At 40.9% G+C, this 13,272-nt stretch overlaps 2 protein-coding genes across 2 annotated transcripts in view; both read right to left on the bottom strand.

Moving 5' to 3' along the window:
- RELN (reelin) overlaps nt 1–13,272 on the bottom strand; it is a 510,458-nt gene that overhangs the window by 288,563 nt on the left and 208,623 nt on the right. The window lies entirely within an intron of this gene.
- LOC696504 (transcription elongation factor A protein-like 8) lies at nt 452–1,090 on the bottom strand. The gene has a single exon (XM_015134581.3). It carries the CDS (start codon nt 913–915, stop codon nt 562–564), a length of 354 nt encoding a protein of 117 aa, XP_014990067.2. The 5' UTR covers nt 916–1,090; the 3' UTR covers nt 452–561.

Consider the following 13,272-nt stretch of genomic DNA (forward strand, 5'->3'; position numbering starts at 1 on the left):
GTTCTTTCATCAAGAGTTTAGGTGCCCCCATTGCCCTCATAAGCTGGTTGCAAATTATTTGACTCTTACTTGTAAAAAAAAATCCTTAATTCTTTTTGTGTGTGAGACACGTGTTCATTAAAAAGCACATATAATATAAGCAAAAAGAATAAAAAGAAGAAAACAAATAAAATTTCACACCACACAGAAATAAGCTTGGTTAAGTTTTTGATATATGTTATATGGATGTATGTATACACACACGCACACACACAAAGTTTGGAATTTTATCCTATATATGTGAGCTGATATTAAATATGCTGCTTTGCCATAACCTGTTATGTTTCACTTTACAACATGGAATGAACACATTCCCATGCAAATGTGTGAAAGTTTCCAATTGAAAAATAGACCTGGAAAATGGGTCAAAATCCAAAATCCAATGAGGTGCTGGTACCAAGGAAACTATCTAAAACAAAATTTCATCAGATTATTAAAAGTAAAATGGAGGTCAAAGATACATCAGAAAATGCTAACAGAAAGAAAGCTGGGGCCAGATTTTAATATTAGGCAAAAATGAATTCAAGGCCTAAAGCACACAGGATAAGGACGGCTGCGTGAATGTCTTTGCTTCCAATGCATCATCACAAACTTGTTTCTTACTCTTCTTATCTCTTCCCTAAGCCTTTCAAGCTCACCTACTCCTCTTATCATTTCTTCAGGGTTCAAATGCCTAACGGGTGTGTCCTCTTTAAATCCCCGGCCAGGTTGATTCGGCTCTCCTCTGGGGTTTCCTTCTGCCTCCTGGCTTATACCTTCTTCGGAAGGTTGAGGATTTCCTTCTGCCTCCTGTGGTACATCCTCCAAAGGGCGATCTTCCTCGGCCTTTGGCATGTTCTGTGGTTTTCCCTCATTTTCTTCACAAGACTTTTGCATATTGAGTATTTTTAATTTCCTTTTTGAATAAATTAATCCTGCAGGGATTCAGGGGATTTTCCTCTCTCTTCCCTCACCTCGATTTGTGTCGCGCCCAAAAAACCAAATATCCTGAAAGGATCTTGGGCACTTTTCTCCTTCTCCAGCAATAGGGAGCTGCTACAGGGAAACAGGCCGCTTCATTTCTTAAGAAGCATTTCTGTGCATATGCTCTTTCAAAAGTTGAACTTGCCAGAATCTCATAGATCACAGCAGCCTGAAGTAGGCATATTAGAAAGAATGAGGTCGTGTTTAATTCCCCCAAAAGGTTATTTTCTTGACAGATGTGTTTTTTTCTTTCAACTGACTTATTTTGAATGGAAATTTTAAAGTAATCATCTGACTCCAAATTATAGTAGTACTAATAAATTTCAGCCAACTTGTTGAACAAATTACTCAGTGCAAAGAATGGAGATGTAAATATGTGGATCAGAAAAACGAAAAGATGCCTAAAAATGAATTGAGGAGGTGGTAAATGAGCTTTGAGGTAATATTATTGATTACTTAAAAAAAAAAAAAAGCCTTTGGGTCAGACAAGCATTATATATAGATGGCAAGCAATTCTTCCAAATACAGGTATTATGTTACGGGGACTATAGCTCCTGAATCATTTTAGAATTCAAAGGCCCTAGGTAGTTTTGCCTCAGGTATCTCCTCACCTAATTTGAAATTCAAATGTATTAAACTTCCAAAGCTAAATATGACAAATTAGACATGGGCTCTGAAGTTAGCATTTAATGAGCTATGAACCTAGACTTTCATCTCCCCAGGAATAATTTCTTTATTACTTTTTGTATTTTATTGCAATAAAGCACCATTTGACCTTCAAGTATGATAATTAAGCTTCCAAAAATGTTATAAATTTAGAGTGAAAACAGTTCTCCCTGTGTTCAGGAACATACTTATGATCAGTATAAAAGATTACTTAATATTCAGAGACAGCTAAATTATACACAGAACCAGCAATATTAGGGATTATTTTTCTCTTCCTTCTCTTTGATTTTCCACCTCAACTTGTGTCGCATAACAATTTATCATCTTTCATATTCTAAAATAAATGAAATAGGAGCAAAATGAAAATATATCTTTATAACCTGCACTGGGAGATAGAGAGCTCTTTCAGGTAAGATTCCAATAGGAGCTGTAAATAATGGGGCCTTAAACATTAAAAATTATGGCTTATTGTCTTACCATGCTCATGTCCCCACCTTTTCTGGGGAGATATCCATACATTTTTCAAAAATTTGCTTATGATATAAATAAAAGTTTTAAGTGAAAAATCAGAATGCAAAACAGTATCATTTGAATTGTTGGTACATTTTTATATTTATATTTATTTATATTTTGAGAGAGTGTCTCGCTCTGTTGGCCAGGCTAGAGTATAGTGGCACATCTTGGCTCACTGCAATCTTGACCTCCTGGGCTTAAACGATCCTCCCGCCTCAGCCTCCCAAGAAGCTGGGACTACAGGCATGCAGCACCAAGACCAGTAATTTTTTTTTTTTTTTGGGTAGAGACAAGATCTTACCACATTGCCCAGGCTGGTCTTGAACTCCTGAACTCAAGCAATCCACCCGCCTCAGCCTCCCAAAGTGCTGGGATTACAGGCATGAGCCACCACGCCTGGCCAAATTTTAATTTTTAAAAAATTGTTGCTGTGTAGCAACTTTTAAAAAAATTCTAGACCTTTGAGAACTTGAAGAGATGAAGTTCATCGATGGAGCAGATGTGAGAAATGCAGGTATAAATTGACCCAAAACCTGAGAATGTATGGCTTTTAAGTAACATTCAGAGGTTGAAAAGAAAATCATAAGGCTCAAAACAGGAAGGAGGAGGAAGAAGTGGAGGAGAAGGAAGAAACTTTGTTGCTAACATCAGCAGAAATTGCTAGAGATTTACCAATGTCTATTCTCCTTTTACTTCTTTATTTCTCAGCCTCCCCTATAGCTTCCTGTGACAAAGGAATTAAGCTCTGCCCATATGAGGTGAGCAGAAGTGACTAAGGTCACTTTCAGGGCTGGGTGATGCCCTAAAGGAATGGGCATGCTTCCTTGGCCCTTTCCCCTCCCTGCTGTAGGAGGTGGTGAGTGCTGGAGCAGCAAGCTTGGCTCCAAGATATGGAAGCTACATGCTGTGCACAGCAGAACCACTCTGCCAGCCCTAGACCACCCATCCTCAAACTGGTTTATGACTAAGAAATAAAATTCCAGTCATTTAACCCACCGACATTTTGAAGTACTTTGCTTAGTACCTCAAGTACATAGAAGCTTAATTGATACTCAAACTACAATAGTTAATTTCTCATGGGTGAGGAAAGGGTCCCTTTTGGGGAAAAGTTTCTTCTCTTTATCTCAGTCATAATCTTAAGGGTGACAGTAGCTATTAGAGTTGATCAAACTGCAAATTCCTGTGAGTAGAGAGACTCTATCTTGAATATCTCTGCATTCCCAATGCTGAGCACAATGTCTCATACATGGCAGTTCCAAATATGCTAGTTGAATGGATTCTGATAAGATCAGCAAGCAATATTACTAAAACCATTGTTGTTAGAAAATTCTAATCATCTCCTATGTTCCTTTTCTTCCTTATTGCTTGTACATATGTCATCTTCTTCCTTTACTTTTCTTCATATTTCTTTTCACTTTCCTTTACATACAATCTGTCTTGCTCTAAGATAGACTTAAGGCAGTTTACAAAAAAGGCAGACAGCTGAACAAGACAATAAAGGGGGGGGAAATCAAAGATGACAAACAAGGGTGGAAAAATAATACATGCCGTGTTGAGATATGTATGCAAGATGCATGCCCCTCAGGACTTCAATTTGGTTCTCAAGCCATAAAGTTACAGAAACAGAAGAGTTCATAACTTTAAAGAACACATATTGTTCAGGAGAAGGACAGTTATTGCAGGTACACAGACTGTACACAAGTTTCTTCTGTAGTTTCTCATAGAGGACCCTGAGCAATAAAGCAAACATCATTTCAAATACCATCTATCCAACTCTGAGTTTTGTTAAGCTACTCCTAGTAAAGTTCATCAGTGAAAAAGAGTGTACAATACCTAAATAAAGATGATATAGGAGGACAGACTTGAGCTGGATCTTTAAGGATGAGCACAGCTTCATCAGTTAGACAGCAGAGGAGGTACTGAGGAAGGTACACTGGGGAAAGGAGTTGGCATCATGAGCCACAGTGATAGGGTCAGGATGGCATCTCTGATGAAGGAAGTACTTATTCCAGCTGAAATAGAGAGTCTGGTGTCAGGTGAGGGTGATGGATGTGGAGATGAGGCTGGAGAGAGAGAGGGGTGGGACAGATCAGGGAAGTCCTGAAAGCCAGGCTAAACTGGGGGGAAATAGAGGGCAGTTATAGGGTTTGAGGCCAGGAACATTTTGATCAATGTGTGAAAGGCCTGAATAAAAAAAAAATGGCAGTAGGTATGGAAAGAAAAGTGTTGGTTGAAGAGATATTATGTAAATTGGCCTTAGACACACCGGGTATAGACATGGATGACAAAAAGGAATGGGTAAAGAAATGTGTTACCTAGAGCTCTGTTTAGTGACTGGGGTGATTATGAAGGTGCTAACCAGAACTGCAACAGAGGGGTACAGATTTGGGAGGAAGGAAAGTTCAGTTTAGAATATATTGAGTTCACGGTACCTAAATGACACCCAAATGTAGTGTCCAGTAATAGTAGTGGGAGCTAGTATCTACAGAGTATGTGCTAGCCACTATGCTATGCACTTCATCACGATATAATCCTCACAATCTTATGGTGTTCCTTCTGGGCACAGAATATTATACCAGTTCTTAGGAATGGTATGAAGTGGTCAAAAAAGTTGAAACTATCCCTTTCTCTTTTCTACAGATGAGAGAATTGAGACTCAGAAAGATTACATGGCTAGAAAGTGCCAGAGCAGAAATTCTAACTCAAGAGTATGCAGGTGACTGCAAATTTTATGCTCCCAATCATTTTACCTTCTTGACTCTTTGTATAAGCATCAAGCAAGTGGAGATTTAGGGAGATGAAAATTATAGGTGTGAGTAAGTTCAACAGGGACAATATAAAAGCACAAAAAGAAGGCCGAGCATGGTGGCTCAGGCCTGTAATCCCAGCACTTTGGGAGGCTGAGGCGAGTGGATCACAAGGTCAAGAGATTGAGACCATCCTGGCCAACACGGTGAAACCCATCTCTACTAAAAATCTGCCGGGTGTGGAGGCGGGCACCTGTAGTCCCAACTACCCAGGAGGCTGAGGCAGGAAAATTGCTTGAACCTGGGAGGCGGAGTTTGCAGTGAGCCGAGATCGCATCATTGCACTCCAGCCTGGTGACAGAGTGAGAATCCTCTCAAAAAAAAAAAAAAAAAAAAAAAAAAAAAAAAAATTGCAAAAAGAAGCCCAACCCCAGAATGTATGATGTGGGAAGAAGAACAACTCATTATGGAAACTGAGAAAGAAAAGAGAAGTCAGGTAGGGTGAGGATCCGAGTCCTCTGGATTAGTTGGCACCCTAGTAGGTTATTGGTGACCTTGAGGATGATGGTTTCCAGGGAGTGCTGGCGGCAGAGGCCAGACGGCAGGGTTAGGAGGAAAGCCTGGCGACACCACTGCTCTTTCAAGAAGCTGGAGTATAAGAAGGAAACACGGCCGGGGGTACTGGACATTCAGGATGAAATACTTGTGAAAGTAGCAGTGGCTTCAGCATATTTAAGCACAGAGGAGGAGGTGGCCACTGAAGAGGAAGACACTGAAGCTATGAGAAAGAGAAAGCACAATTATTAGAGCAAGGCCTTAAAGGAGATGAGAGGAACACCATTCCACTAAGTTCATATTTTTCTGCAAATGTGTTTTGGTCCTTCTCTTCTGGGTTTGCATTAGTAAATCTGTACTATAAGCATCTTAGCAATGGGATGGGAGACTGCCTTATGTTGCCACACACCTCCCCTGGGGTCTGGTACAGTGTTTCACATATGCCCACTGGGGATACAGCACAATATATATTAATACCAATGAACTCCAACTCTTAAAAACTTGATTATAAAAAAAAATCTATATTAATTTTTACATGAAACAACTGAATTTTCACATGTGCATTAAAAATAATGTGGATTAATAAATTGGATGAATAATATTTCACGCCAAACAAAATTATGAGTTATGTATGTTTGTAACAGCTTTGCTCTCCCTCCCCAAGTGATTGTATAGGTCCAGATTTGGTCTTTGTCCTTCAAAATATGGAGGAATCAAGCAGGTTATACAGCAGCATGTGTAGAAAGAATTCTTCCATGGGCACCCAAAATAACTCAATGCAAAATTCTTCTTGGGCATAAATCTAGGAATTTTGACTTTGGACTAGATAAAGCTGTCAAGTGGGAATGTATATAGCACTCAGAACTGAAAAGAAGGCTGTTTAAATCTATGTTCAATCACCTTGGGATAAACAGCACCAGTCCAAAACACCATTCTTTAGGAAATCAAAAGAATAATCAGACCCACCCCCAGAGTCACTAGCAAGAAATTTTACTATGGTCATGTGAATCAGCTCTTTGTCATTCCCCTTAATATGCTTGTCTTCAGATCACTTAGGGATACTTTCTGCCTGCCATAGCCCCAGGAGGGCTTTAGTTTCTCGCTTTGTTGGGTAGTTTGTAAGACCTTGAAGCAAGATCGGGGGGTCCTGGATGGTCTTCCCTGATCCTGTTAATTCAGTTCTCTTTGTTTATAAATCACAAAGCCTAGGGATGTCATGAACAGGAGCTGTAACCACTGAAATGAAATATAAGCTACAAAATAGCCCAGGGGAGCACAGATGTCTTTGACTAGCAAATGCTTAACACTGGGCACATTCAAGTGAAATACATCAGTATTTATTTTTCTTTTCAGCAATTAAAGTAGGTATGTTAAAACCCAATTCTAACAATGAGAGAGAAACAAGTCTGAATTAATAAAGACTTTGCATTTCAGGGTATTGGAAAGATATTTAGTAATATAAACTGTTGAATAACCAAGGATAGCCAAGAGAAGATTTTGGTAGATCTGATCTACAATTTTTACAATATTTGGGTATAAAGTTACACTTAAAGTGCTAAAAAATATCAAAGGAGGTTAAACACCCCATTCACTTTATGGACTTGCTTGTTAAACTCTCCTCTTCCCCTCTCCATCTCACAGTTTAAACTTTCACCAATCCTTAATACAAATGATTTAAAAATTGCAAAGAGTTTGCATTTGGGATGAAGCATATATGCTGCCTACCACCATGATCCAAGGGCCCTTAGAGAGCATAGCCACACTTTCTACCACTCACTGTTCTGAGAGTGATGAACAGCTGAAAAACTGCTAAGCTGGCAGAAAAAGCAGTCAAGGTTTTCTGCGCCAGCTGTAAGCCTGACCTCTTTCCTCCTGACATAAAACGTTTGCCTTTAGTTATAGCCACTTCCATCAACACAACAACAGAGAATTCCAGGGTGGTTTATAAATGGCACGCGCCCTTTGGGGGCACTACAGGGCATGACTGCTGTCAGGCCACTAAGCCTGCCATCTGGTCTTGCTAAATAATCAATGTGTGTGTTTGAAGAGGGTATGCCAAGAAGCCCACAGGCCAATGAATATACACACACACGATTATTTTCCCTGCTCCATCTTCAATGTGATGTGTGCATGCTGCTGGACCAGTGGCAGTAATGCTGATGCACTCACATCCTTTTTTCCTTAACTGTGTAGATTTAGGGCACCGAAGAGTATATGTGTTCTTTCCAAGGTTTTCGGGGAATTTAGGCAGTAGCAATAATCTTGTTTATTAGGGCTGTGGTTCCTGAGGGTTTTTAATGTTTAATTTTTTTTTTTTAACTTTAAGAATCTACTTGGTATAATCAAACCAACATTGGGCTGTGAGTCCAGAGACTGGAATTCTAGGCCTGCCACTCATGAGCACTGTATATTTTGTCAAGTTAACTTGTTTGGCTACATCACTAATCCACAGATAAGGAACCTATAGGTACATGATCACAGCATAAATTCAAATACTAGTCCTCATCCTAAGTCTATATATACCACACTCACATTAACATTTTCAATAGTACTCATGTGGCTCAGAGAGAGACGTATTAGGTCTGCAGCTCTTTTTAGGTAGTTCAGCAATAATTTCTGCAAAAAAACTGATTTCTCCTAGTTCCTTTCAAGTTTTTAGTCTATTCTGATACTGTCTCTATTCTTTGTTTTGGTCACCTCTAACAGTACTTCAAAAAACACCACGATGTTTATCTTTAAAATCACTTACTGACATTTCAGACAATTCCCCAGATAGTCACTGGGCTAACTCCTTTATCCCCTTCTTGATCTTTGTTCTAATGTCTCCTTCTCAGTGAGTCTACCTGCCTTACCTGCCAAATTGCAATCAGCCTCTTCCCCCTCCACCCAACTGTACGCTCTTTACCTGCTATATTTTAGTGGTCTACTTCCCCCTACAACACCTGCCACCTTCTAACATGGTACCACATTTAGTCATTTCTTATGTCTCATATTTACTGTCTGTCTCCTCTTCACTGCAATGTAGGCTTCATGGCAGCAGAGATCTTTGCTCTGTTTTTTGGCATATTCCAAGACCTAGCCTAGAACAGAGTCTGGCACATGGTAAGCATTAAGTAATTTTTGTTTAGTACTAAATATTGAATAATTTCAGTTCTTTTTGTTTTATAGCTAGTGAATTAACCTAAGCATCTTTTACTTTCAAAACAACTGAGGGTATACAGGCCAGCCAACCCTGCACCCCAGACTAAAGATGGGAAAACTCTAGCTCCTTGTCTGCACCATGACATGACAGCAGAACTCAGATGGGGATGTGTTTACGATTACTTGGAACCTCAGAGATATATTTAAAAAATCTCTAAACCTGTTCTATGTTCCAAGAACATTAAGGGGACTCCTTACAGCTTACATGAAAATCCATGAACAATTTTCAATAATTTTTAATATGTTGGTACATGTATTTTACAACCAGACATCAGTGTGAGCAACACTGCTAGTAGCAGCCACACTGCCTCATCATGGTCCATAGCAAACATTCAGGGTTAAAGATTTTTCAGTAAGGACGGTGATTTTTCAATTGTAAAATGTTTAAGTTGAGCATTCAGCAAACATTTATTGAGTCTATGTTTCACGCCAAGCATGATTAAACGTTAAAAAAACCAAAAAGTTAAATCATGGTTCCTGCCCTCAAAAAGCTCTCAGTTGGGGGAAATGGGTGTTTAAACAAATAATTATGACACAACAGAAACAGAGCATGTTAAGGGAGTCAGGCGGATCATATAGGAGGAGACATTGGAGTTATAATTCAGAATTTTCCTTCGATTCTTGAGAAGGGATTTATTCCCCTTGCCACGCAGACTCGTCCCTCCTCCTTCCTAAGTCTAACCCCATATGTACACTTTTTGGAGGAAATGTGTGCTATTTCTTTATAATACAAATAATGTAAGTTCACTGTAAACAAATTACAAAATAGAGATACATTTTTTAAAAATTAAACATTCATAATTTTTCTTTTTTTTTTTGAGACGGAGTCTCACGCTGTCGCCCAGGCTGGAGTGCAGTGGCGCGATCTCGGCTCACTGCAAGCTCCGCCTCGTGGGTTCATGCCATTCTCCTGCCTCAGCCTCCTGAGTAGCTAGGACTACAGGCGCCCACCACCGCGCCCGGCTAATTTTTTGTCTTTTTAGTAGAGACGGGGTTTCACTGTGGTCTCGATCTCCTGACCTTGTGATCCGCCTGCCTCGGCCTCCCAAAGTGCTGGGATTACAGGCTTGAGCCACCGCGCCCGGCCAACATTCATAATTTTACCCCACTGATCTACTTATGCTTTTTATTTCATACAAACCAACCTTGAATAAAATTTTGCTTCAGCAAAATCCCTTCCCTTTATGATGTACTGAATCTGTGCTTTGCGCCAGGGACTCTGGAAAGTAAGGTCATACAAGTAAAGCCTGAATCCACACTGTGATTTGAATGTGTCCCCTCCAAAATTCAGGTGTTGCCAACGTGACAGTAGTAAGAGGTGGGGCCTTTAAGCTGTGATTAGGTCATAAGGGTTACTCCCCCTGTGAATGGGATTAAGGTCCTTATAAAGAAGGCTTCACGCTCAACTGGCTTGCCCCTTTGCCTTCCACCACGTGAGGACACAGCAGGATACATCATCAAAGCACCATCTTAGAAGCTTCAAGCAGCCTTCACCAGACAACCAAACCTGCCAGCATCTTGATTTTGAACTTCCCAGCCTTTGGAACTGTGAGAAAATACATTTCTGTTCCTGATCAATTACCGAGTCTGTGGCACTCTGTTATAGCAGCGCAAATAAGACAATCCACTTCTCCATGATTTCAAAGCCCTCGTAAAGGCTAAAATCCAAAAGTAAATCACTAGCATTCTCTCCTCAGCCTCAATTAAGAAAAAAGTAGCCTCTGACATCCAGAACCTGGCCTGGCAATCCCTGCTGGGCCTTGGTGTCCTCCTATTGAACATAAACAATTTCACAGAACATCAGCTTCAGACAAGGTTACTCTGTGACCGTGATGAATCAAGATAGAGACACACCTATTTCTTAATCTTGTCTCAACACAGACACAACTTCAGCACTGTCCAAGTCACAAAGGTGCCAAGTACCCTCTCTCCTGGCTCGTAGGAGCGACTGCTGCTGCTTTATCAATTACAGCAGTAGCCGTGCTCTAGTCTGCCCTTAGGGTAGATTTATTGAGATACCTAACCACAGAATTGTTCCCACTTCCAGACAGCATCGAGTCCAGAGCAAAGCTCCACTTTCTTAAACCCTACCTTAACCACCAAAGAGAGCCCAAATCTTTTCAATTTAATTTTTTAATTTTTATTTTTTAGACAGAGTCTCACTCCGTCACCTAGGCTGGAATGCAGTGGCATGATTTCGGCTCACTGCTATCTCCGCCTCCTGGGTTCAAGTGATTCTCCCACCTCAGCCTCCTGAGTAGCTGGGACTATAGGCGTGTGCCATCATGTCCAGCTAATTTTTTTGTATTTTTAGTAGAGATGGGGTTTCACTGTGTTAGCCAGGATGGTCTTAATCTCCTGACCTTGTGATCCACCTGCCTTGGCCTCCCAAAGTGTTGGTATTACAGGCATGAGCCACCGCGCCCTGCCCAGCCCAAATCTTATAATAACAATTCCTTTTGTAACATCCTCTTCTTGAGATGCCCCATGGTTCCCCCATGGTTTGCCTTCTCGCACACTGCAACAAGCACTAAACCAACCTGTTAAGCTATTCAACTTCAACCAGGCGTGTTCTTGGTGGTGTTTGGCTGCAAGGCACTGGAAGCCTATAATAAACACACCCTGATCTGGAGAGAGAGAAAATCTATAATCCTTTTGTCTCTGGGTGCCTACCTCTCTCTTTCCCTATTTTTAAAAAAATTTTTTTAATGGACAAATAATAACGGTACATATTCATTGGATCCACAGCGCTCTCTCTCTCTCTCTCTCTCTCTCTCTATATATATATATATATATACACACACACACACACACACACACACATATATAATGTATAGTGATATTTTTTCAAAGCCTCAATTTTAAACTGCCCAGGATTTATTTCTCATGTCACAGTAATCTGTCTTCCCTTGACCTCTTGACTCCAAAGATTGAGCAAGAAGCTTTCTGTGCTACAAAGCTGCCTCAGGTGGTCTCACCTCACCAAAACCACCCTCATTTTCAGCCAAATTGCCAATCGTCTACTTTTTTTTTTGTTTTTTTTTTGAGGTGGAGTCTTGCTGTGTTGCCTAGGCTTGGAGTGTAGTGGCGCAATCTAGGCTCACTGCAAGCTCCGCCTCCCAGGTTCAAGCGATTCTCTTGTGTTCAGCCTCTTGAGTAGCTGGGACTACAGGCGCCTGCCACCACAGCTGGCTTTTTTTTTTTTTTTTTGTATTTTTAGTAGAGGTAAGGTTTCACTATGTTGGCCAGGTTGGTCTCAAGCTCCTGACCTCAGGTGATCTGCCCGCCTCGGCCTCCCAAAGTGCTGGGATTACAGGTGTGAGCCACCATGTCCAGCCCAAATTGCCAATCACCTTCTGATTGTAAAATCTTAATGTCCTTTTCTATCCTCCATCCTCTGTTTGTCCTTGTTAGATATCTCTACCATGTTTAGACTTCTTCCCTCAGTTCCCCCCACCTCAGAGGCTTGCCTCTTCTCCAGAATTCCCTCTTCTTCCCACCCCTGCTCAGTCACTGGTCTTCCTCAATTGGCTGCTTCCTGCCTGCTCCAATCATCTCCCTAATGAATGCATTGCCTCCCCAGCATCAATAGGCTGATGGCTTTCAAATCTCCCTGGCTGCTCCAGCCAGTGACAGGCCCCCTTCTCAGCAGGCTGCTGGAGAACTCTGCAACTCCCTCACAGCCAACATGTGGAAGTGCAATTGATTATCTTTTCTTCCAAACACCTCTAACATTTTCTTCATTTCTTCTCTGTTCCTGGCATCAATGTCCACCCCGTCACCAAGGCCAGAAGTGACAGAGTAGCCCCAGATTTCCTCCCTGTCCTCACCCATACCCCCATACCTTCTCTAGGTCTCTCTAACATATCCCCTTCTTTCTGGCCTCCAAGATCTAATCACAGTAATACATATAATGTATAATGATCATGTTTTTTCAAAGCCTCAACTTTAAACTGCCCAGCATTTAGTTCTCGTTTCACAATAATCTGTCTTCCCTTGTCTGCTGTCCATCATCTGCCTTTAATCTGTCAACAACTCTGCAACACATTCCACCCCCAACCCCCATTCGGTTTTCTTTACTTGTTCTATCATTCTCCTGCTTCCTTCCCATCGCCTGCAGAACGCCTAAGTCCCTGAGCATTAACAGAAGGCCCTACATGATCTTTTCCACTTACCTTTCCAGGTCTCATGGTTTAGCTGTAATGAGTTACTGGCTAGCCTCCTCTTTCTTGTCTATCAGACTATTGTAGTTTAATTGTTTGCTCATTCATTTGACAAACATTTATGAGGTACATACTGTGCATCAGATATTGTGAGAAGCTTTAGAGATTCCATACTAAAAAAGCACAGCCCTTATCCTCAAGGAGCATATATCTCGTGGCAGACAAGGCATTGTGATGATGTTCTTATGACAACATGCAATAAACAGTTGTCAAATGAATGAATGCATGCACAAGTAAGTTGCTCTCCTTATGCCTTTGTTTCCTCATCTTCAAAGTGTAGATAATAATAGTTTCTTTTTCAGAGGGTTGCTGTGAAGATTAGATGAGTTTGTAGAGTGCTTGGAGTGGTGTCTGCACGTAACAGT

This window comes from Macaca mulatta, chromosome 3 (assembly GCF_049350105.2).
Source record: "Macaca mulatta isolate MMU2019108-1 chromosome 3, T2T-MMU8v2.0, whole genome shotgun sequence".
Classification (NCBI taxonomy): Eukaryota; Metazoa; Chordata; class Mammalia; order Primates; family Cercopithecidae; genus Macaca; species Macaca mulatta.

What these genes read in the sequence shown, in the direction of transcription:
- LOC696504 (XM_015134581.3), bottom strand. Translation starts at nt 915, where the DNA reads ATGCAAAAGTCTTGTGAAGAAAATGAGGGAAAACCACAGAACATGCCA.